Genomic DNA, 26,197 nt, shown 5'->3' with positions numbered 1-26,197 from the left:
GCGTTTTTGGTGTTTGGCGTTTTTTCCCTTTACGTTATATGTTTGTTTACTTAAGTAACAAACGCGAGGGAACAAAAATGTACTATTTCATCAAAGGTATAATGAGTTTTATGTAATGAATAAATAAATATTACAAGCATAGTTCCGTCTAATTTTTTTCACCTATGGACGGAATGAACATTACTACGGGAACTTGCAATACGCTGTTGCGTAGATGAACGTTAAAAAAGAGAAAAGAATGTAAATTTGTGATTTACACATTGGATGGCTGCCCAGACGCCCACTTTAGAGAGAACCCTGATCACAAGTGCCATTTTAACAACCGGTTCACCGAACTCAACAAAAAAATTAGGTATCGGTTCTGCCGAACCGGCTGAATCCCACCACTGCCGGTAGCTCCTTTAGGATTAGCGTTAGCATTAGTAAAGGCACATGTTGCAAGAAAGCAATCTTTTGTAGCATCAGCCAATAAAAAAAAAAACCCTTCTCATTTCACCTATCCACTCTCTCCTAGTGTTTGTCTTGAGAGTTCTGCCTTGAATCTATTTAAGCTATCAACTTCTACAACGACAGATGGAAGTTTATTCCAGAATCAACCGCCCGCTGGCTAAAGGCAAACTTCCGCACATCTATCACTCAACTGTCTTTTCTTAATTTATACCCTCTCCGGCGATTATTCTGAGCAAGAGGAAGAATCCCTTCAGCATTGAGCATGCTCAGATCATTCAAGGCTTTATATACCTCAACCAGATCACCTCGCAGGTGCCTAGTCTCCAGACACTGTAATTTGCGAAACTTAAGCTTTTCTTCGTAAGCGTAACCCTTTGTTCTATTCACTAATCTTGTTGCCCTTCTCCGTGCTCGTTCCAGCAGCTCTACACCCTTTTTAAAATGAGGCCTCCAGACCTGTATACAGTACTCAAGGTGTAGCCTGACCATTGCCTTATACAAAGGGAAAATCACCTCCTTATCCCTGCTTGAAAAATCCCTGTATATCATTGACTAAACACAATGAGCTTCTCTTGCAGACCGCCTGTACAGCTCAGAAAACTTAATATCTGCCTGTACAATTACTCCCACGTCCTTTTGATTCTCTACCACTGTCAGTGTAGTACCACACAGTTGATACGTTACTCTGGGGTTACTGCTTCCCATATATAGTACTTTCCATTTGTCAACGTTAAACTTCCGTTGCCACCTCTCAGCCCATCTGCTCAACTTTTCTAGATCCTGTTTCAGCAGCTTACTGTCATTAGTGTCATTAACAACGCTGCGACGTTCGTATCGTCTGTAAATTTGGACATTAAGCCTGAGATACCATCATTAATATCATTAATAAATACAGAAAAGAAAAATGCACCGAACACTGAACTCTGGGGACTCCACTCATAACATTAGTCTAAGAAGAGCAGTGTCCTGACCTCTCTCTCTCTGTGTTTTCCCAATCAACCAGCCCTTTATCACTAGCAGCAATTTGCCTCCAATGACATGCTGTTGCGATCTGTGCAGCAGTCTTCCATGTGCAATAGTATCAAAAGCCTTTCTAAGATCCAAATATATGATATCAGAATTAATCTTTGCAACCAGTTCCTTTGTGACCACATCATAGTATCCAATCAAAGTTTTAATTGACTTATTAGTCACTAAATGGCTGCAATCAAGGCATGTGGTTAAGTTAAGTAACCAGGGCGAGCCTATAAATTTAAATAGCTCGTGTAATCTTTAAAATGAAACATCGCTTTAAAAATGAATTAGCGTTACAAAATCACAAGCCATACATTAAATTATTAGTGGGAACAAGACAATTTATTTATTTATACAAGCTGATATATTTTTAATTAAAAGTATTTTGGCATTGGTCTATATCTATCACGTGGTTGCATACTCAACTTTGAACATTTTGAATACTTATAGCAGCGACTGCTGTTAATTGAAAAATGGCCGTTCAAAATTGTTAGTAGAAAGGCGTTTTGCCTTTGAACTTTTATATTCCACCTTTATTGGCCTCTTTCATATTTGAAATGGAAAATTATTAGGTTTGAAATTATTGGAATGCTGCGAAAACTGAATATTTCAAGTGATTTTTATTTTGGACAGCAGTGTTGCGGTTCTGTTACTGTTGACAGATCATTCTACGCCTTGATAAGAGACATTACACCGTGGTTAGACCCGAAAGTTGTTTTGGGTCTAGGAATAGGGAGCTTTGATTATCTGATTTTAAAAATTGGTATACATGAAGCCGTACTGTTTCTGTAATGACACTTGTGTTGTGTCTGTTGCTTATGCATTACTGTCTGAGAGTACAAATATATACTTTGTTTCAAGAGAATCATAACAGTTCTTGACATTTGGAGTGCGGTTGTCAATATTTATCATAATGGATGAGCATCTTAGCGACTTGATGGTGCACGTTGCCGAGTTTATAAAAGGTAAACGTTTATTATCATTTTATCTGAACTCGCCATCCAGTGGTAGTCACCACCTGTTAAGCTAAAGTTATATATATTCATTGTAATACTTTCATTCGTAGTGTAAGTTTTTCTCCGTTCACGTGAAATGATCCCATTAAATCGAAAGTTAATTGAACACAAGGCTTTGAGACTGGATAATATCGGGACTTAGAACGCACATCAACCGCATCATTATCAGGTGTGATATGTGGAACATTTGACAATTAGGGCATCTGTAAAGTTATTTTTCCCTTCTTGTGATTCCTTTGTATTTTATGATGTAGGAGATGAATGGAACGAAACGATATATTACATTACCAACGTAGTGCACAAAGTCAGATAATGCTCTTTTAAAGTATCAATTATGATGACCAGAGGTCTCATAATTGATACTTTCATGCGTTCACGGATCGGAGCACGATTGAATTTTCATTACATTTAATAGACTCAAGGGGGATTCATACACAAAGTTTTCATATGATACATTATATATATTATTCGCTAATCACTAAATTATATACCCTTTGTTAATAGTAGTGTCACATGTATAATTTAAATTTACTGTAGTACATAATGGCATAATTTTGTTTTGTGAAGCCCCATACTTAAATATTTAAATAGAATTTATCTTTGCAGAATATGATGGCTTGTTTGCCTTTTTTTATTCTAATGTCCTGATGTATCAGTATAATTCTTAATCACTTAAAAATAGCATCTAACCTTCAGTAGGACACAATATCAGTTACTCCACTATAATTTTTAATGGTGCTGAATAAATTTCTGAATAATTTATTAATAATATTGAAGATTCTTGGAATTTCACAAACAACAGCTTTAAGGAGGATACAAGAACATTGCATTGACACAGGAACATTTTTAAGGGGGAAAGAGGATGCTACTTCAGCTAACAATTATTTTCCATTGATTAAATTTGTGATAAAAAGCACTAGAGGAGAAATTTAGGAAGGGATTCCATTTCAGAAAACTACAAAGTTTTGAAACTGGGCAACTGAATGTGATTCAGCAGGTTAATTACGTGACTTTTAATGGTTATATTCAGATTAACCATGGGGATATACTTTCACTTTGTAGGATGATATGCAGCTCTTTTGACAGTCTAATGGCTTTAATACTCATATGGAGAAGTCTGTGAATTTCTTTAGAGATTGGATGAATTTACATAAAGGCCTCTCCACTTTGGGCTGTGGTTTGCTGATTACAGTTGGGAGTAGTTTATATGCTTATATTATTCTGAGATTTATAGCCAACAGACATCCAAACAGTCTGTGAAAACACAAAGAGACGTAAATATGATGGTGCAACCTGGCCTGAGATGCTGATCTGTCATGAAGCCAACAAATTACATGGATTGAAATTCAGGAAAGATAAAGATAATTGTACACTGGATATAAGAAAATTTCCCTTTAGTCAAGCAGTAATCAGCTACTGGAAGGAGTTGCCACCTGGTTTGGAAGTTGGAGAGCTTATGTAAATTTAAAGAATTATACAAATGTTTTGAAGAATTAGATTAAATATAAAAATAGAGAATTTGTAATTGGAAATGTAATGAGGAATGTTCATTGCAATATGTGTACACTAAATACAAATTTTGTAACTGGATGATACAGAAAGCAGGTGACATTCTATATCTTTTATAGATATAGATCTTAATGCATGAAGAGTTGCTGCTGATAATCTGATATGGAGGGTATTGCTATTTCTTGTTACTCTCTAACATTCTGGTGTAGAAAATGGTCATCCAATAAATCCGCAAAGTATTGCTAGTGTGCAAGTGACCAACCCACAAGTTCCAGTCAGTATCTGGAAAGTTAAAATTCCTCATTCAAGACATTCTGATTTACTGGCCCACTCTATTTCTCTGTAAAGTTGCTCATTATACCCATCACCATCATTAGGCCTATACCATATTCTTCCTACTCTCATTTTTGTTTTCCCACTGCTTATGTCACACCAAACTAATTCCCTGTTGCACTGGTCACCCATGTGAACTGGATGCACAGCCTTAGATTTCATATGCTTTTTAAATAAGAGCATAACCCTTCTCCTGTCCTTTCTGTACACATTGTACTCCTCATATTCAAATTCTCCATCCCTTATATCTGATCGATGCCATGTCTCTCATATCCCGACATTGTCTGTATTTGATGACTTGACCAATTTTATTGAGAGAATACACTCATGATCAAAAACATTATGGTCACTTATATAATGGCATATTGGACTGTCTTTTGCTGTGGTAACTGCTTATACCCAGTCTGGCATTGACTCTACAAGCTTGCACATGGCCTCAGGTATCCTGAGCCATCTGGATAGAAGGATGTCCTGGAGGTTGCCAGAATGAAACACTGGTGTGGACTGGCAAATGCTGCATTCCGTTGCCTCCCACAGATGTTCAGTGGGATTGATATTAGTGGAAATTTGGCAGCCAGGAGAATATAAAAAAATGCTTGGACATGATCCTTGAACTGTTCCTGCAGAATTCAGGCCTTATGACATGGGGTGTTATCTTGTTGATAGAATCCAATGACATCTAGATATATGGTCACAATGTAGGCCAAAACTTGGTCTGAAACAATGCTGTGGTTGGATCTGGCATTGAGGATGTGTTCAACAGAGATGAGAGGACCCAGTGATGTCCATGAAAATATCCTCCAAGTCATGACACCACTGCTGTCAGCCTGTTTTCATTTGACTGTGCAGTGTGATTGCAGCTGTTTACCTGCTCCCCATCGAATAAACATCCATCCATCAGCATGATGGAGCTGGAACCTTGATTTGTATCAGACAAGGAAACTTTTCCAGTTGTCCAGTATATCCAGGAATGCTCCTATGCCCACTACGGGTGGAAGTGTCAATGAGATGGTTGATCAACATTGGCATGAACGAGTTACCTGCTCTGTAAGCCTATCCACAAGTATATCTGCTGGATGGTGTGTTCAGAAGTGTTTCTCTGTGCGTCCTGATTGTAGTCTGCCAGTAATTGAGGGATTGTGAGGCATCTATTTTGCTGAACGGCACATGCCAACTGCTGTTCGCATTGATTGTCAACCAGTGATAGTCTTCCCATCATGGCACATTGGGTCAATGTGTGTCCAGAGGGACACACATTGACCCAATGCTACATGTGGTGGGGGACACACATTGACCCCCACCACACCATCACTAAGACAATCCTCATAACAATGCCTGCAGTTGTCGAGATGCTGGTCCCATCCTTCCTAGTGGTGCAGACCATTCCCCACTCAAATATTTATCAGGTTCTTCCCTTTTCCTATTTCATGGACTTTATACTCATGAACTGACAGGTAATCCTGTCAGTTCATCAGTATGTTCCATGTTATCATTTAAAACATTTAAATGATTAAATTCTTTAAAACATTTAATGCATTTAATTATTTAAAACAATGTAAATTCTAATTTAATTTGTCATAATGTACATTTAATCAATTAAAACAATATAAATTATCATTTAATTGGAATATTTAATTAATATAATTATGAGATCATCTTTGGATTTAAGGGAGGGTCTTGTGGACTAGAGATGTGTGATTGTATCTCCATTTCACAAAAAGTGATCAAAGAGTGTCTAGGGTAATTACAGACCTGTTAGCTTAACTTCTGTTCCAGGAAAAATAATGGAGTCATTGGTTAAAATCATCTGGACAGGAGTGCAGTTATACTTCAGTCAGAGCTTGAGTTTGTTAAGGGGAGATCTTGTCTGACCAATCAAATTGGCCAGACAAGATTGGATACTATGATGCAGTAATACAGGAATTGGATGCAAAAAATTATTTTGATATTATGTACTTGGATTTCAGGAAAAGCTTTTGGTACTGTTGCACGTAATAGCCTGCTCTACAAATTTTTGCAATGTGGCATTAAGGGAAGGTGATGGCTATAGATAAAGAAATGGTCAAGTGGGAGAAGACAGAATGGTTATCAATAGACCCTACTTTTCATGAACTAATATTATTAGTGCTGTCCTGTTGTTGTTTTCTTTATTTATTAATGAGAGTATATCAGGCTTAGTGCCAGCAGGTTAGTTAATGAGAGTAATGAAGCTATGCTGCTGCAACAAGATCTAGAAAAATTAGCCAGATGGGCTGAGAAATGGCAGTTGAAGTTTAACATTGACAGATGTAAGGTACTGCACATAGGTAGCAATAATCCCAGAGTAACGTATTAATTATATGGTACTACACTCAGGGTAGTCGAAACTGAAAAGTACCCGGGGTTAATTGTGCAATCGGATGTGAAGTTCTCTGAGCAGTGCAGACAGGCTGCCAGGACAACATGTCTGCACTGCTTACATAATATTAATTGAAACAGCCCGTCATGGCACAGTGGCCAGGGGTTAACATTGTACTACGGAGACATTATTGCCTCAAGAACCAAAATACATAAATAATAGAAATGATAAATAAGTGCAATAAAAGTATAGGAAAATGGAGAAATGACTTTAGTACACTACATATATAGAACATTAAGTGAGTGTACAATCATTTGCTTCAAAATACATACTGTAAGGATATACATTGGTGCATAAATATGTACATAGTTCTTTGGGTTAAGAATATACATTGCTCAAGACTCAAATTATAATAGTAGTAGCCTTGGCCACCCCACTGAGTATTCTTTTCCTATATTGTCTATCACGACAGAACTTATTGAAGTCAACATCTAGGACTCGATAGCATCTGTTGAGGAAGAAACCGGTCCGACTGATGAAGGCGTCTTTGCAGAGGACATAACTGGGGGATCCTCCATGCACAGTTTCCCAGAAGGAGATGAGACCAGTCATGAGTTTGACTGTTGTGACGAGCCTTCTTTCATTAATGAGCAACTTGAACCTTGGGATGTTAAGTGCATTGGCCATATCGGTGGTCTGGAGCTGTGGAGGCAGGCTAAGTTTGTGGCACGCCCACTTGAGAAGCCAGTATTTAGATGAGAAAACTGGTTTGATGGTGGAAGGAGATGCAGATGCCCAAATCTCTGCAGCATAGAGAAGTGGTGGATACACTATTGTTGAGATGTATCTCACCATGGTGGATTTGTCTGTTACATGGTGCAGATGTTGCTTACATATCCATCTCAGTCTGGCGGCTTTTGTGAGGAGTACGTCTACATGCTGGCCGAAAAGAAGCTTCGGATCAAAACTTATTCCTAGGTCAATGTGATGAGCCTCCATCCCTCTGGACAAGAGGGATGGAGGCTCCATTGAGGGTTGGATAGATTTTTGTTGGCTGTTTCTTTAACAAGAAGACCATGATTTCCGACTTCTCGGGATTGATATGCAGACCAAATTGTTTCAGGTAGATACATATTGAGAAGAGAGTGGAGGTTAGCTCTTCTGAGACTTGGTGAGGGTTTTGGCTTGCCTTTATTGGTGTGGGTACCTTTAGATCATCAGCATATACCAGGATATTTAACTTTTGGATTACCAGTGGAGCAATAAGGACGGTGAAGAGGAGGCCAGATAGCACTGCCCCTTGCGGGACTGAACTGAGATTACTTTGCGGTATCGTGAGTTATCTACAGATAATTTGACTATTCGGTTATTCAGCAGAGATGTGAGGAAAGCTAAGATGTCGCCTCCTATCTGCTAGTTCTTTTCTAGTAGTTTTAGGAGAGACGGGATGTGCACGGCATCAAATGCAGATTCAATGTCTACGTAGGTGGCTGCCAGCTTGTCTCTGTTCTCAAAGGCTGTGAGGATTCTGTTAGTTGTTGCTAGAAGGTTGGGTACAGTTGATCTCTGTGAGAGTGCATAGTGGATTTGTGAAGGATTGTCTGGCAGGATTTGCTTAGTTGAGGATCAGGAGCAGTATTTTTTCTAGCAGTTTCAGTAGACAGAATGAATTTGAGATCGGTCTGTAATGTTTTACAAGCAACGGAACTCGAATTTTTGGCCTTGGTTTGACTAAGTAATCCTTCCATTGGTGTGGGAAACAGTGCTTTGAGAGCACTGAGTTAAAGATATGTAACAGAGGTTGCAGGATGTAAGGACTCAGGCTCTTAAGCATAAATTGCAGAATCCCGTCAGGTCCAGTAGTAGAAGTTGCTGGCAGTGTTGATGGCATTAATTAATTCTTGTCTCGATATTATTATGGTTGTCAATGGGTCAAAACTGGTGAGGAGGTGATTATCCCATTGTGTATGGCAGTGGTCAGGCCATATCTTGAGTACTGCATACATGTCTGAAGACCTCATTTTAGGAAGGATGTAGTGCTTTAACAGGTATAGAGAAGGGCAGTGAGATTGGTGAGGGTACAAAAAGGTGCTCTTACCAAGAAAGGCTTCAGGTCTGCCAAGTACATTGTCTGGACACTAGGCACCTGTGTGGTGATCGGATTGAGGTGTTTATGGGTTTGAATGGCTTGAGCAAACTCAATGCTGATGGGATTCTGCCTCTTGCTCAGACTATGTACATGAGTGGGCATAAATTTAAATTGAGGAAGGATGGTTGCACAATAGACATGCAGAAGTTTGCCTTCTGCCAATGGGTGGCTGACTGCTTGAACAATCTTCCATCCATTTTTCTGGAAGTGGATAGTTTGAATAAATTCAAGGAAGAACTAGACAAACTGTTGGATGGGATGGATAGAAAATAGGGGATGGGAAGAACTAGACTAACTATTGGTGGAAATGAAATGCTATTTTTTTTTTTTTTTTTTTTTTTTTGCACTGATGCTATATAAGCTTACATTATTTGCCACTATATTAATACTAATCCTAATAATGTTATAATTAAAATCAAGTGAGGCTTTTCAGTGTGGTTTTATATGAAGGAGCACTAAGTGCAAAAGAGTGCTGTAGATATTAGTGTCACTTACACCATCGCTGCATTTTCAAAAGTTATTTTTATTCAAACTTTACAGTTCAGAAGTGTTTTACTTCTGAACTGGAAAGCATTTATCACCTTAACTTATTTGTTAATCCTCTGTCTTGATATTTAGAACATTCTTTTATATCGAATTTGTGGTGTACCATTAAGGCCATGTTACATTGGTAAGGGTAGGGTTGAGTGGTAGAAGACTGAGCATGGTTACCAATGGGCACTTCTCTTGGATTAATGTTATTAGTGGAGTTTCCCAGAATTCAGCTGGGTCCGTTGTTGTCGTTATTAATGATATTCATGAAGGCCTAACATGTAAGTTTGCAGATATGAGGTTGGCAGGGTGGTTAAACAGTAATCAGTGTGTGCAATTGCAACAAGAGTTATAAAAATTAGGCAGCTGGGATGAGAAAGTGGCATTTGAAGATTAACAGTGACAAATTCAAGTTATTGTAGATGGGTTACAATAATCCCAGAATAACATACCAACTGTGTAGTGTCACACTCATGGTAGTGAAGAATGAAAAATATCTGAGGATAATTGTGCAGTCAGATATGAAGTTCTCTGAGCAGTGCAGATGGGCTGCTAGGAGATAGCTCACAGGGTTTGTCAATAATGTACGAGAATTTTACAAGCTAGGATAAGGAGGTAATTATTTTGCTCTATAAGGGATTGGATTAGGCCACATCTTGAGTACTGCATGTAAATATGGAAGCCTTATTTCAGGAACAATATGGTGCAATTGTATCATCTGGAAACTAAGCAGCTGCGAGGAGATCTAATTGAGCAGATGTGATGATGTGGGTAAGGCTTGGATTGAATTGAATAAATTAAATGATGTTGGCATCCTTGCTCTTGCTCAGATAACACACACAAACAGACACAAATTTAAATTGAGGAAGGATGGTTGCAGGATAGATGGGAGGAAATTTGCTTTTCACCATGTGTAGTTGATCGTTAGAGCAAACTTCCATTTGGTGTTGTGAAAGTGGTTAGTTTGAATAATTTTAAGGAAGAATTAGACAAATTATTAGAGGAAGATGGACAATTGATGTGGGAAGTGTTGTGTTTATTTTTTTGGATGCTGTAAGCTTGCTTTATTGCATCATTTGCTGCTACTAATAGTAATTATTTGGGAACAAATTATGCAACCTCTTCCAAAAATATGCTGCATCAGAAAGGTCACTGAGCCATATTGCATCATTATGCACTTGTATTCTGGCCACCAGATATTTTTCCAATTTGCTAATATAACAATATTTACACTCTGAATGTTGAATTAAATACACATTCCTCTTTGTCTAAAATACAGGTAGGATTATTTGAAAATTTGATGGGAAGGGCTTATTTGAGGTGTCCGGTAACACGTTACTTTTCAGCATAGTCCCCTTTACAATACATACACTTTTGCCACTGATGCTGCAATGTGTTGATTCCAGCTGTGAAGAAAGTTTTCTCTTGAGCCTCCAAGAATGCATTGCAGAAGTGAGGTCACTGTTGGTAGGAAAATGGATGCCAGTCAGGTATTTTTAAAATTAAGAAATAGGTAAAAAAGTGCAGTGGTGCTGTATCTGATGAATATGGGGAAATGGTCCAAGGTTTCAACGTTATACTTATGAATTGCAGCCATGGCTGACAAACTTGTGAGCAGGCATTTTGTTCTGGTGAAACAAGATTCCTTTGCTGAGTTAGTTATCCTTGGCATTTGTCATTGATGGTTTCACAGAACTACCTCTTAAAGCTTGCATAATTGTCTGGCTTTTCTGAAGGTAATCTATTACAACACTCTACCAGCATCCCAAACAACTGATGCTATTACCCTGCCAGCAGAAGGAATCAACTTGGCTTTCTTTTGAAAGGGAGAAGAGTGGATTTGTACTGTTTGGACTGTTCCTTTATCTCTGGCTGAAAGTGATTGACCACATTTCATCCATAGTCACAAACATTGCAAATAAATTTTAGTATTAGTATTAGCACATGGTGCAAGAAAGCCTATGGCTTATGCTGCATCAGCAAAAAAAAAAATAAATAAATAAAATTAAAAAAAAAATAATAAAAAAATAATAAGAAAATTAAAAAAAAAATTAATAAGAGAAAAAGAAATAGACAACCTATGCATTTCCCTCCTCCCATAGGTAATTATCCAGCTGACCTTTGAATTTCACGAAACTGTCTACCTCTACCACCCATGTAGATAATTTATTCCAATAATTTATAACTCCCTGGCTAAAATAAAACTTCCTGCAATCCAGTCAAAACATCTCTCCCTGTAACTTGAAATTATGGTTCTAGAATCATTTCACAGTTATAAATGATTCTAGAACCTTAGTTCTAGAATCATTTATAACTGTGAAAATTTCATCTTCATTCATTCAGAGCCTTAAACACCTCAATCAAGTGTCCTCTAATGTGTCTCATTTCCAAGCTCTGCAACCCACATATTCGAAGTCTTTCCTCATTGGAGGCCTCATTTTAGGAAGGATATTGAGTTGCTAGAATGAGTACAGAGAAGGGCAAGAAGATTAGTGAGAGGAATAAAGGGGTTCTCTTACCAGGAGAGGCTAATATTCTGTAAGTTGCAGCATCTGGAGACTAGGCACCTGCAAGGTGATCTGATTGAGGTGTACAAGGTCTTGAATGGTACTGAGCAGGCTCAATGCTGATGGGATACTTCCACCTGCTCAGATTAAGAACCTGAGGGGGCATAGTTTCAATTTGAGGAAAGACAGTCGTAGAATAGATGTGTGGAAGTTTGCTTTTAGCCAGTGAGTAGTTGGTTGCTGGAACAAACTTCCATTTGTTGTGGAAGTAGAAAGCTTAAATAAATTTAAGCCTGAACTAGACAAACAATTGGAGTGACCAGATGGGTGAAATGGGAAGGGTTTTTTTTTTTTTTTTTTGGCTGATGCTCTATAAGCTTGCTTTTTTACATCGTATGTCTCAACTAATGCTAATGGACACCCTTTTGCCGATCTCACCAGGCGAGTTAGCTATCTTTGGACCATTTCAAGAAGCACAATGTCTTTCTTTAGGTGCGGTCTCCGTACTTGAACAAAGTATTCCAATTGTGGTCTAACAATAGGCTTATATAATGGGATTATGACATCCTTATCTCTACTAGCAAATGTTCAATTAATCTTTGATAGGACACCATGGACCTTTCTTGCAACCAGTCTGCAATGCTTGGAGAACTTCATGTCTGACTGTATCAAGTTCCCAAGTCCGTTTCCTCCATTACCAACTTTAGTTCAACTCCACCAAGTGTATAAGTTATTTTGGGGTTACTGTTCCCCATGTGTAATCAGTGGTGAGCTCTGAATATTTTAACAATAGGCTCGCAGTTTTTCTGACTTTCTACTGAATAAATTTGATTGGTCATGGAAGTGACGTCATCCACGGCTTCCACCAGAGGCACTTCCCATGCTTTCACTACTAGCAGTGTGATTAGAGCACGTGATGCATTTTTCTTGACCGGTAGATTCTGGGGGTGGACAGATGCGGCTTATTACCCATTAACCATGCGTATAAGTGAATGTAAAACATTCCTAGGCCTATCAAAAAAAAAACTTAAAAACCTGGTCATCATGCCTCGTTTTACAATGATAACTGGATACGAAGATAACTGGACACTAAGTCTGGAGTTCTAACTTTTTAGAATTTTTGAATAGTATGATGTCACAATCATGTTTCCTGAAGTTACTACTGCTGTAAGCATCATTGCAACAATAGAAATATTTGTCAACAATTTCTTTTTTCTTCTCGCATTTTCGTTGCATTCCATTGTTAGGTACCCCTAACAGCTGCATATGTCGCTTCAACTACAAGATCGGTACGTCAATCGGTGCTATTTTACAGAGACATTTAGATAAGTTGCAATTGCAAGTATGTATCTCCTACTTTAGTTATCGTAATCCTTTGTATCTTGTCTTCCAGAAATTATGAAAATTTGTGAATGATCAATAAAATATTTACAACGAAAAAGCTCTTATTTCGTAATCAATATATACAAATCAAAATGCCTAAAAGAAACGTGAACGATGTTTTGCATAATACATCTACCTGCGCATGCTCAGCACACGAGCAACTTTTTTCTTCGTCTTTTTTTTAACAACTAGGGAAATATAATGGATACATTTTTTTCCTGATAAAATTTTCATATTGTGAATAAAAAATAACATGAAATATTTCCCATATCACAAATAACAAAAACTGTCACAAAGCATTCCACAATGTAAAAACAAATATTACATAAAAAACAAACTTTCTAGAAAAAGTACACAAAAAATCACAGATTACACGAAAAAAAATTTCACAAATATTCAAGAAAAATTTATTCTAAAAACTGCCATATACAATTTACTTCTTTATTAATATTTGTTGTCAATCCTCTGCTTTGCTCAATAGCTGAGCGATGATTACAGAGGAATGATTTGACATAACGATCCGGATCAAATTGGAGCAGTGTTTTTCCATTTAGATGTATGGTCATCATAATCTGCAACGTGTTTAATTGTCACAATATTATTCATTACGCTGAAAGCTCACTCAGTTTCAGCACTGCTAATTGCAATGCTGAATCTGGCTTTCTTAATTGAAAAGGGAATTTCACTCGATTTTAAAGATAAACTGTCTTCGACAAAATCTCTAAAATCATTAATTTTTATTTCATATTTAATCAGAAAACTTAAATTTCTTCTTCGGTTTTCACCGTCTTGCCATCAATAGTATTGTCATTTTCTTTATTTAATTTAAAATCACCCTGTTGCATTAATAACTTATCCTTTAAGGATAAAACAATGCATGTAATAACTTGTCACGAGGTAATTTTTTTTTTACTTTCGATTTTTATTCCTTCAAATGTTTCCACTTTATCATGCTCTCAATTTTAGCTTCATAATTTCCTTCAGAATTTTTGAAATTAGCAATAGCATTGATAGTTTGAATAATTAATTTATATGCTTTTACCATTGTGATTCTGTAAATCTTCTGAAAGGTAAGAGAGCACTAATGATCAACATCTTTCTGAGAATGTTGATCATTAATGCTAAATGGTTAAGAAATTCCAAATATAAAAGTCGATTTAATAATCCGGAATATTTAACTTCTGATTCAAAATGTTTGTACAAAGTGGGATAATTCCTCCAACCCACAATTGCCGTCAGCAAGCTATAAGCTGCTCGTCATGGCCCAAACACAATTGATCTTTATAGTTTCCACATACAGTTCTTTAGCAATCATCCTTAATTTGCGCTATTTTTTTGGAGATTGTTAATACAGTTTTTTTTTTTTTTCTTGTTATTGTCTGCATGCCATTGTATTTTAGAACATTTTCTACCCAGTGAAAGCCTCGACAAAGTTTCAAAATCTGCCAACATTTCATCTTCGTAAAGTTTAAATAATATTTTAGTTGCATCAATCTCCCCACTCTACATTGCTACTCTCGCTAGTTCTTTGAATACAGTGCAAAACGTTAGTATCACACAGATATTCAGCTACTGTGACTATGTAAACATAGACAGGAGAAATTTACTGGAAGGCGTGGATCACTCACTTCTCCAGAAAACATATACCTGTTTGTTGGAGTAAAGGGGAACCACAACACAGGTTGACCAGAGGCTATAATCCGTGTTTAGAATCTTCTTAATCCTTTGACTGGCTATGGAAAGCATATTGACTAGCACGACTTCTCAGTATGTGATTGCATAGGTTTTAGGACACCACTAACATTGTGAAACAGTAATCCCTTTCACCCTTAATTCGCACTTTCTAATTACCTAAATTGCCTAAAGGTCAGATGTGAGAACAATGCATACAAAGTTGTCTCTCCTAATCCGTTTGTTACATGGAAATTTTCTTTGTTCAACGGAAACTATTTTAAATGTAATTACCAAGGATAATTCAAAAAGATTCGCTATAAAGAAGTTCGTTAAACAGAGGTCCGACTGTAATTAAATCAAAAATGAAGCAATTTTAAATACATAACCGATCGATTGTGCCATTAAAATGCTGGTTATGGTGCCCCGCTCGTCCCACCATAGTTTTGGCTCTGGATACTCAATAATGGCATTCAGAATTTCATTTGTAAAATAAATGATCATCTCAACTATGGGCTCTCAAATTTTCAAAAAAAATAACAATGGGCTCTCGTGAGCCTCTGCAGGCTTACAGTAGTTCACCACTGCATGTAATACCTTACACTTTGCTGGATTAAAGCATAGCTGTCATTTTTCTGACCATCTCTGAAATCTACCTAGGTCAATCTGAAGAAGCCCGGCTTGGTGGTGATCATTAACTACTCTACCAATCTTTACATTTGCAAATTTAGATATCACATCCTCTATCCCTTCATCAATGTCATTTATGAAAATCAAAAACAGCTGTGGTCCTAATACTGATCCCTGGGGAATACCATTTCTTACGTCAACCCAATCTGAGGAATGACCAGTGCTTTTTTTTTTGGGAAGTTACACAACAGTACGGCATACTCGCACCTTTATTAACAGTGACATATGATGTATAACCATTTTTATAATTCTAAATTACTCAGTCGCACTTCTGTTTAACAAAGTCCTTTTATAGCGAATTATTTTGAAATCCCCTTGGAAGTTACATTTAAAATACTTTCTGTTGAGTGAGAAAATTTCATATAGTGAACGGATTAGGAGAGAATTAACTCGGTATGCACTGTTCATATTTCTGGCCTTCAGGCATTTAGTGCTGCTGTGCGAATTAAGAGAGATAAAGGGATTATCATTCTACAACTTAGTGGTACCTGGTAAAACTATCCGACCACCTGTCCCACATATGGAGAAGTTGCACTGGTCAGCAGTGAGCAGATCAAGGGGTATTCCCAGTGGGCTCTGGTCCATCTTCTACTACAGTGGTGTCCAACCTTTTCCCATACAGAGGCCATATTCAAAAAAAAAAAATTCAAAGTTAGATTTCTTTAGTCTGTTACATTTTCCATATCTTGTTGCATGTAAAAGTAAAATTGAAACTATTCAAAAATTTTATTAAGTACAATACACAGTTACATTTACTGAACAAAAAATTTAATGAGAAAATTTTTTTTATAATTAACAAAATTTAAAATGCTGTTTTAGTTCACTTTATGAGCGGGCCGTAGGTTGGACACCGATGTGAATCCACTGTAAGCATCCCATTCAAGAATTAAGAGAGAGAATGATTTTCTTTTACCCTGACAAATGTTGTTTCATTACCCCGACAAATAATCAAATGTTGTTTCATTTTCCGTAAATTTCCCCTAACTCTGTTTACATGGTCACAGTACCTGAATATCTGAATGACACTGACATTTTGGACAGTTTCAAAAAAAGAAAAAATTCAAATTTAAGAACTAGTGACAATACCAATGACAAGAGAAGGAAAATGAGGACAACAAAGGTATTAAACATTCTAAACGTGAAATGTTGGCATTTGGTGAAAATGAAGTTAGAAACTTTCAATTAACTGTAACCTAATTGTCAATTAGTTAGAGTTAATTGAAAGCGTTTCAATTCGTGGATTTCGGGAATACCTAATTGAAAAGATGGTTTCGGAAGAATTGAAGCATTTGATGGATGCTCTGAGAATACCAATTTCATCGAGTGAATGTGAACGAGGATTTTCAAAAAAAAATCTAATTGTCAGCCCAACCAGAGCTTCGTTGATGACAAAAATAGTTTCTTCATTACTGTTTCTTAAAATTGTAGGCCCGCTGCTGACCCGCTTTGATCCAGCAAACTACAGTGGACTCCCGCTAATCCGAACATCCGCCTAATCTGAACACGTTTCGGTCGGCGGAGAGGAAATTTTTTAGTTCGCAAAATATACGTTTTTTGTATTTTCCAGTTAAATTTAAATGGCATTAATGGTACAAAAACATTTAGAATTCCACAAAATAGTTGTATTTTATTGTAGTATTGTACTAATACAAAATTAATAAATCAGTGTTTGACATGGCCTATTAAAATTACAGATCTATACTTACACACCAAAACAGGAACAAAAGTCATTTTTCAGAAGTAACAAACTCTGTTAGTTTCTTTTGACGTAACGATGAAAATCGGCTAGATGACGCTATGTTTCGCCACCGCTTCATAAACATGTAGTCTGCCGGTGTAGCGCTGGGATGTTGTTCTAAGTAGCGTAAAGCAAGGTCAAGGGCCGCTGTCGCGTCTGTGTGCGACACAAGTTGTTCCGCAGTAACACCGGGCTCGTCATCACTCCCGCCATCATTATGCTTGGAGTCTTCTTGGGTGACAGTTGCTACGATGTCCTCATTCGACAGGTTTTCATGACCTATTCCATCCGCTGCAATCCACTCGTTAACGTCAGATTCTATTGCTTCCTCATTGTTTTCGTCAGAGCTATCGACAAAGCTGAGAGAGGGCCATAATTTCTTCCATGATCTTTGTATGGACTGCTCGGTTACACCCTCCCACGACTCAGCAACCCAATATACAACATCTTTTAAGTTCACTTGTTTCATTTTCTCATGTAAAGAAAGTGAATTGGTGTTATCTTCTATCAAGGACCTAAGATATTTCTTTCTGTATGCAAGCTTGATAGACTGTAACACCCCCTGGTCCATGGGCTGTAATAACGGTGTTACATTAGGCGGTAAAAAAGCTGCCTTTATATATCCCCTGATGTCAACTCGGAAACGTCTGGGTGGGAGAGGAGAATTGTCTATGAGGAGAATGGCACGAGGTGGCAAATCATTTTCATTGCTGAAACGTTTCACTGCTGGGACAAATTGATTATGAAACCACTCAATGAAAGCTGTCTGTTCATCCAAGCTTTTTTTTGACTTTTATAATGAACTGGAAGATTGTTAATGTTCATATTTTTAAAAGCTCTCGGCTTCGCTGATTTACCGATCATCATCAAAGGTAGCTTGTGATTTCCTGAAGCATTACTACAAGCTATCAACGTCACTCGCTCCTTATTCATTTTAAAACCTGGGGCACGCATTTCTTGTTGATATGCTAGACTTTTTGTGGGCAAAGCCTTAAAATTTAAACTTGTCTCATCAGCGTTATATATCTGCTGAGGTGAATAATGTGATACGAAATCAGCGAACTCACCCAAATATTTCTCTGCTGCAGCATGATCAGCTGATAATTACTCCCCGGTGATCGTTAGCTGGCGAATCCCATGGCGCTTCTTCCAGCGATCAAACCAACCGGTACTCGCACTAAATGATTCATCACCTTTCATTAGTTTGTTGAGTTGAATGGCCTTTTCTCTAACAAGAGGTTCACTTAGGGGTGTTCCCCTTCCTCTTTCCTGAGTGAACCACGTGAATAAGGCTTCATCAAGCTTGTCAAACGTTGAGGGCCTTACTGTTTGTCGATTTTCAACTGATTTTTCTGAAGTAGAGGTACAAAACTGCTCGATCTTTGCGTGGTTTTTTTTCCAGTCAGTTACTGTGGCCTTGCCCACTCCAAACTCTATTGCTAATTTCGTTGCACTTTCCCCCTTGTCCAGCCTTTTCAAAACTTCCAGCTTATCTTTCAACGTACACGTTGTGTGTTTCCGTTTCGTGGCCATTGTGGCAGCAGACTGAACTAAACTAAACTATAAAATGTAATGTAGAGCGAAGATATAAACATTCACGTTTAATGCACAATGTCGCGTGTAATTAGTCATAGCGTGGGGGGGGGTTTGCTTCCGGTGTGTTACGCTCGTGTACAAACGCTAGTAGGCTGTTTTACTGCTTGCTTCTGCATTATTGCAGTTATTCGGCTAATACGAAATTCTGCTAATCCGAACAGGGCTCGGTCCCAATTAGTTCGGACTAGCGGGAGTCTAGTGTATGTTGATTTGTGGCTGCTTTGGAAACGTCATTGAGCAAGAGACACACAGAGAGGAAGAAAAGAAGTCGGCATAGGGTGTCGGATGAGAACTTAATAAAAATTTGGAATATTCTGTAAAAACTTTATGAAATTATTTTTACTTATTATTTTTTGGGGCCGTAGTTTAACGAAGGACCCTTATAATGTCACCCAGATGTCTGTCCATCCGTCTGTCACAGTATTGTATCTCTGGAACCACTCAACCTATTGACTTGAATTTTGCTTGTGTTTGTACATCATATGGGCCAACATAATGGCATATTGATCATTGACAAAAATTTGTCTGAGAAAGGGGGGGGTGTAAACTGTGGGGGACAAAAATGTTGTCGGCGACAACCTATAGCTTATTATACACCGTTAGAAAGAGCTCAATGAGTAGGTTTAAAATATAAGTTTAAAATATTTTTATTTTAAATCAATATTTTAAACTTATATTTTATTTAAAAATATAAGTTTAAAATATTTTTAAAATTAAAAATGGCGGCGCCAGATGGGAAAATGTAATTTTCGTGTTCCCCTCCCCTCTATTTCTGTCACTAATGGAGCTAAAAATTTAAAAATCACATTAGCTATCCTTTATCCGATGCTTATCAAGGGGAAAACTATTCCGATTGAAATCTATCATTTACTTTTTGTGTTAAAATTAAAAAAAACAATTTTTATTGCACTTCGATGGCGCGCTTGTTTGTACGAAGTAACTCTCCTTTTGTGACAAAAAGGTTGCTAAATAGTTAATAATTCTATAAAGGTCATTTATAAATTTTGCGATGAGAAGTATTTTTTAACAGTTTTCAAAGCTGGAGTTGTCCCGTCAAGGAGGTAATCAGAGAGCCAGTGTTGAGGCGGCAGTGGTGGGGAGGTGCGGAGTCTTGTATGACCCTCACCTGCCAGTCGCTTCTCCCCCAAGACTTTAATCGCTTCTCCCACCCACTCTTGTCATTCACAACAACTGCAAAGACTCAAATAGACAACATTTTCGTTAGTTCCTCAGTTTTAGACCAAACTGGGGTACTAGAAACTTTTTTTCAGTTACCATAAAGCTCTCTATTTGAGATACTACACTAATGACCATTCATGACTATGGACCCTTCATCCTGAGTGCTCGGTGCTTAGTATTGTCCGTTAAAATGTGAGTAAAATAAGTAAAACTTATTTTACTCACATTTTATTTATTTTTTTATATACTTGAATAGTAAATTTATGCCAAAAATATTACTATGAAAGTAACAGTATCGGGAAAGGAAATTTTTAGAGTACTTTTCATATCCTTTTAATTTTCAATTTTTCCTGATAGCAAAGAATGAGTACTAGCAACTATTTTTTTTTTTTTTACAAAAAAAGCACTGGGAATGACCATTTATCACAGCCCTCAGCCTCCTGCCCTTTAGCCATCCAGCTCTCCATCTAAGAATTTTCCCTGTAATTCCAACCTGTTCCAACTTATAACGTAACCACTCTTGTGGGACTGAGTAAAATGCTTCTGAAATCCAAATAAACAATGTTGAAATTATTCCCCAAGTCCAGCTCTTGAGTGACCCTGTCAAAATAGCTAACCAGTTTAATTAACATGATTAAATTAAACTGGTTAGTATGCTGAGTATCCTTCAGAATTCCATTTCTATCTAAATGAACCTGAATTCCACCCTTGATCATTGTCTCCACGATTTTCCCTACTATTGAAGTTAGCTAAACTGGCCGGTAATTCTTACTTCACTCTTAGAACTGCCCTTGAAGATACGTTGGCACTTTTCCAATTGAACGGAATCACTCCCGAGTCCAGTGATGCACTCATAATTGGCCTTAATGGTTGAATGTACTCACTTGCCACCTCCTTAAGATTATAGGATAAATGCCATCAACCCCAGGAGCCTTACTGGCCTGTAGGCTCAAAAGTTTTTTCATTAAATAATCATGTGAAATTTCAACATCATTAATTACATTTTTTTTCAACTCCACTCCAATAATTTCTCACTGGCACAAAGGGTTTGTCTTCTGTAAATATCAATGCAAAGTAACTGTTGAGTTCATCTGCAACTTTAGCTGAGCTATCTAATACTATCCCATGTCCATTACATAAAGATCTAATATGATTTGTCCTTCTCTTCTTTACATTTATACGTGTGAAGAATTCGTTATCCCCACTCTTTGCTCTCTTTGCCAGTGATTTCTTATTATCTGCCTTTACCAGCCTAACCTTTTCTGTGGCACTATTACAGATCAGTTTGTAGCTGTTATAGGCTTCAGTACTTTTTATTGCTTTGTAACTTTTCCATGCCATCTTTTTCTGCTCCAGTAATATGGCAACTTCATTATTCATCCAACTTGGAATCTTCCTTGTGGAGTATTTTTGTAATGGTATATAAGCATTCAAGGTTTCTGTGATTAATGTTTTAAAGGTATACCACAATTCAATTGTATTTGCTCTCTGTGACATATCTACCCAGTTAATAGAGGCCATATAGCATCTAAAGCCGGCGTAATTTCCTTTTCTGAAATTATAACCCATTCCTTTGCTTTTAACTACTGCTATCTCTCTCTCTCTCTCTCTCTCTCTCTCTCTCTCTCTCTCTCTCTCTCTCTCTCTCTCTCTCTCTCTCTCTCTCTCTCTCTCTCTCTCTCCATCGTCTACCGTAGAGCTCCACGATCACTTCCTGCTACTGGTTCCTGTACTGTCAGCCCTATTATGTCATCTGGTTCATGGGTGATGGTGAGGTCTAGAATATTCTTTTCTGTAGTACTTTCCCTGACATGTTGATACAAATAACAGATTTCTAGTTGATTTAAAAATTTAGTTCTTCATGTCGAGTTTCCTTCCTATTTGCTCCAATCAGTTAGAGGCTAATTAAAATCACCCATAAGACATTGATGCTTACTTGCCCATTCTATTTGCATGTAGAGGTTCACATCATGATCTTCACAAACACCTGGCCTGTAGATTACTTCTGCTCTCATATCTTTGCTTCCAAATATCTCACACCATACAGATTCTATGCTAGCATGAAACGTCTGAATGAGGGAAAGTTTTTGTCCCGCTCAGGCTGCTTTTGATAAGAAGCATGACCCCCACCACCCCTTTTATCTTTCCTGTTCTTCCTAAATCCATTATGCATATCGTACTGAAACTCATCATCCCCTGTCTTCAGGTGGCACCACATTTTTGTAAGCCCTATTATGTCAGCGTTACTTGTCCTAACCAGCAGTTCGAGTTCTCATTTTATTGACAACACTTCTTATGTTACTGTATAAACAGTTAAGACTTAGTGTTCCTGTATGGTAAACTACCCTAACACACCCCTTAACATATTGGCGACAATGTGGTACACCGGTGGTACAAGGCATTATGTGTAATGTATATAAATGTATCACCGGTGTACTATGTCATTGCCAAGGTGTTAAAGTTATTTAAGCTCGCCTCCCGCTAATTTGAAACGTTTCTGCCCTCAGACATTTTGCTAATATGTTCTGTTCTTGTAACAAACAAGAACATTTGAGGTATGTGCAAGCATTCCTTTGACCAGTATTATCAGATAAATGCATATCTGTATTACCCTTGCCTCCCCAAACTAGCAGTTTCCCTGAACTTTTAAGGTATCCTCAATAATACTGGCAAGATTTCAGTTATAGCTCAGGCATAGCATGGGTTTGTTAAGAGCTTGTATGACCAATTTGATTGGATACTATGATGTAGTCACAAAGGAACTGGATTCAAAGAATAATTTTGATATCATAAACTGTATTTGGATCTTACAAAGGCTTTTGATACTGTTGCACAAAAAAACTGCTGTAAAAAAGGGGCAGTGTGGCATTATGGGAAAGTTGCTTCTATGCATAAAGGGTTGGTAGAAGATTGAGTGGTAAATAGTGGAGTCTGCTCAATGTGGACTAATGTTATTACAGCAGGCCCTCGCTAAAGCGTGATTCACTTTACGCTAATTCACTATAACGCTGTTATATTATAACCTGTATCTGATTATAACACTGTCACAAATCACTATAACACTCCTTTACAGATTGCATTTTTGGCATATTTAATGGAATTGTTTAATTTGATGGAGTCGATAGCTTGAAAATGAATAGCAAAACAGCATTAAAACGTTTCCCATGCCGACTTTAAAAATTTTCTCGCGTGCTAATTTAATTGCAGTACAGTGACTTGTTACATAGTTTCGAGATCAACATTTAAAAAATGATCAAGTATATTGCTTGTAATATTTGCGTTATATGTATTTATCCAAAGTCTAGTCATCACTCAGTACAGTATTAGACATCGTGTGTAATGGACAGTTTACTCAAACGTATCATAATTAATGCAACAAACGCAGTTACATTTTCGAAGAGTTAATAATGGCTGATGAGAATGAAAAAGCAATGTCTAGACACGGTATGAAGACAACAAATGTAAGAAAATGACTGAATTTGAAAATTAAATTAGACGTTTTGAAGCGAATCGATTTCGGTCAAATGGCAAACGGATGTGTGCCATAATTTAGGACTGGCAAGTTTAACTGTAAGAACAATTATAAAAAATAAAGAATTAATTTTGTCAGCGGGAAAGACAGCTGTTCCACTGCAAGCAACTAGGGCTAGGCCGGCTATTAGGATTGAAATGGAGAGACTTTAACTAATTTTATTGAAGATAATATCCAATGCAAAATTCAGTTAAGTTAAATATTATAAAAAAAAAAAAAAAAAGAGAGAGAGAGAGAGATTAGCCTATATGATGATCTGAAGAAAACTCACCTAAAAAAAAAAAGTGGAACCATTTAAAACTAGTAAGGGCTGGTTGAGTAGATTTAAAATCCAGGGAGAAGCCACAAGTGCAGATCAAGGAGCCAAAACTTCCAAAAAAGAACTTGTTAAAATTATTGAAGAGGGGTATTATGTGTTATACTTCTCAAGTTTGTAACATAGATGGGCGCCTCCGTAGCCAGGTGGGAAGGAGCAGCAATGCGTAGCACACGCTTCTTGATTAGACGGGGTTCGAGCCCGTCACCACCAAATACGGAGGATGCGGAAAGGTCAAGGAATGACCACCGCATATTCCCGGAGCAATATGGCCTTAGTTGCTAATGCTCCTAAAAACCAAATAAAAAATAACAATGCGTGTAACATAGATGAAGCAGGACTTTTTTGGAAACGAATGCCTAAAAGAAGTTTCATATTGAAAGAAGCAAAAAACATGCCAGGTTTCAAAGTGGCGGAGGATCGGTTGAATTTATTGTTGGGTGGTAATGCTGCGAGGGATTTAAAATTAAAACCTCTTTTAGTTTACCAGGAAGAGGGCCAAAGTACAACCCAAAATCAACACATTTTTCTTGATTAAATAAATCAATTAAAATCAATTTAGATCAATTAAATTCATGATTTTAATTGGAATTTTAAGTTTAATTTTGATACGTAAGTAGTTAGCACATAATTATATACGTATGTAATGCAGAATATTTTATATGTACAAATATTTGAATATTAAATATTTTGATCGACATTTGTGCATCTTTTCACTACCTTTTATTATTGATTAGGAAATATCCTGTGGCACCGACTGCAACTCACAAATACATATGTTACCTTATGGGAATGCGGCGCTTGCTTAGCGCGGATTCACTTAGTGCTCTGTTTTTCCAGAACGAATTATCAGCGTTAAGCGGGGGGTCACCTGTATTGTTCTCCAGGGTTCGGTATTGTGCCCATTGTTTTTTTTTTTTATTTATTTATCAGTGATATTGATGAAGGCATAACAGGCTAAATATCTAAGTTTGTGGATGATACAGAGGTTGGCAGGGTAATGATGATCGTATGTCACAACAGGATCTAGAAAAGTTAGGCAGGTGAGAAATAGCAAATGAAATTTAACACCGAAATGCAGAGCACTGCATATGGTTAGCATTAACTCCAGAGTAACATACACACTTAATAGTACTGCACTCAGAGTAGTGGAAAATGAAAAAGACCTAAGGGTAATTGTGCAGTCAGATACGAACTTTTCTGAGCAGTACAGAAAGGCTCCCAGGACAGCACATGGAGTTTTTGTCAATGATATATAGGAATTTTGCTATCAGGGATAAGGAGTTGATTATTCCATTGTACAGCAGGCCCCCGTTATAACGCGGTTCGCTTTACGCTGATTCGCTATAACGCTGTTCTTATATTATAACCCGTATCTGACTATAACGCTGTCACAGATCACTATAACGCTCTTTTACAGATTAGATTTTTGACATATTTAACGAATTCGTTTCATTTGATGGAGTCGATAGCTTGAAAATGAATAGCAAAACAGCATTAAAACGTTTCCCACGCTCAGTGAAATTTTCTCGCACGCTAATTTAATTGCAGTACAGTCACTTGTTACGTAGTTTCGAGATCAACATTTTAAAAAAATGATCAAGTATATTGCTTGTAATATTTGCATTATATGCATTTATCCGAAGTCTAGTCATCACTCAGTACAGTATTAGACATCGTGCGTAACGGACAGTTTACTTGAACATTGTATCGTAACCAACGGAGTTACATTTTCGAAGAGCTAATAATGACCGACGGGAATGAAAATGCAACAACGTCTGTGCGCAGTACGAAGACTATAAATGTAAGAAAAAGAGTGAATTTGAAAATTAAATTAGACGTTTTGAAGCGAATCGATTCCGGTCAACGACAAGCGGATGTGTGCCATAATTTAGGACTTGCAAATTTAACTGTAAGAACAATTATAAAAAAATAAATAATTAATTTTAGCAGCGGGAAAGATAGCTGTTCCACTGCAAGCAACTAGGGCTAGGCCGGCTATTAGGATTGAAATGGAAAGACTAATTTTATTGAAGATAATATTCCAATGCAGAATTCAGTTAAGTTAAATATTAAAAAAAAAAAAAAAAAAAAAAGAGAGAGAGAGAAAGAGATTAGCCAATATGATGATCTGAAGAAAACTCGCCTAAAAAAAAAAAAAAATGTGGAACCATTTAAAACTGGTAGAATAGATTTAAAATCCCGGGAGAAGCCGCTGGTGCAGATTAAGGAGCCGAAACTTTCA

General features: G+C 37.3%; 1 protein-coding gene across 1 annotated transcript in view; it reads left to right on the top strand.

Annotated features, from left to right (window-relative positions):
* Nucleotides 1–1,996: 1,996 nt before the first annotated feature.
* LOC150091667 (dual specificity protein phosphatase CDC14C-like) overlaps nucleotides 1,997–26,197 on the top strand; it is a 481,702-nt gene continuing 457,501 nt past the window's right edge. The window contains exon 1 of the mRNA XM_090385065.1: nucleotides 1,997–2,429. Coding sequence (XP_090241191.1) covers nucleotides 2,378–2,429 — 52 coding nt within the window. The 5' untranslated portion in view covers nucleotides 1,997–2,377. The remainder of the gene's footprint in view (nucleotides 2,430–26,197) is intronic.

The sequence above is a fragment of the Mastigoproctus giganteus genome, chromosome 1 (genome assembly GCF_048544385.1).
Source record: "Mastigoproctus giganteus isolate SK-2022 chromosome 1, ASM4854438v1, whole genome shotgun sequence".
NCBI lineage: Eukaryota > Metazoa > Arthropoda > Arachnida > Uropygi > Thelyphonidae > Mastigoproctus > Mastigoproctus giganteus.
The sequence above is the reverse complement of the archived record's forward strand: the minus strand, read 5'-3'. Positions and strand labels throughout refer to the sequence as shown.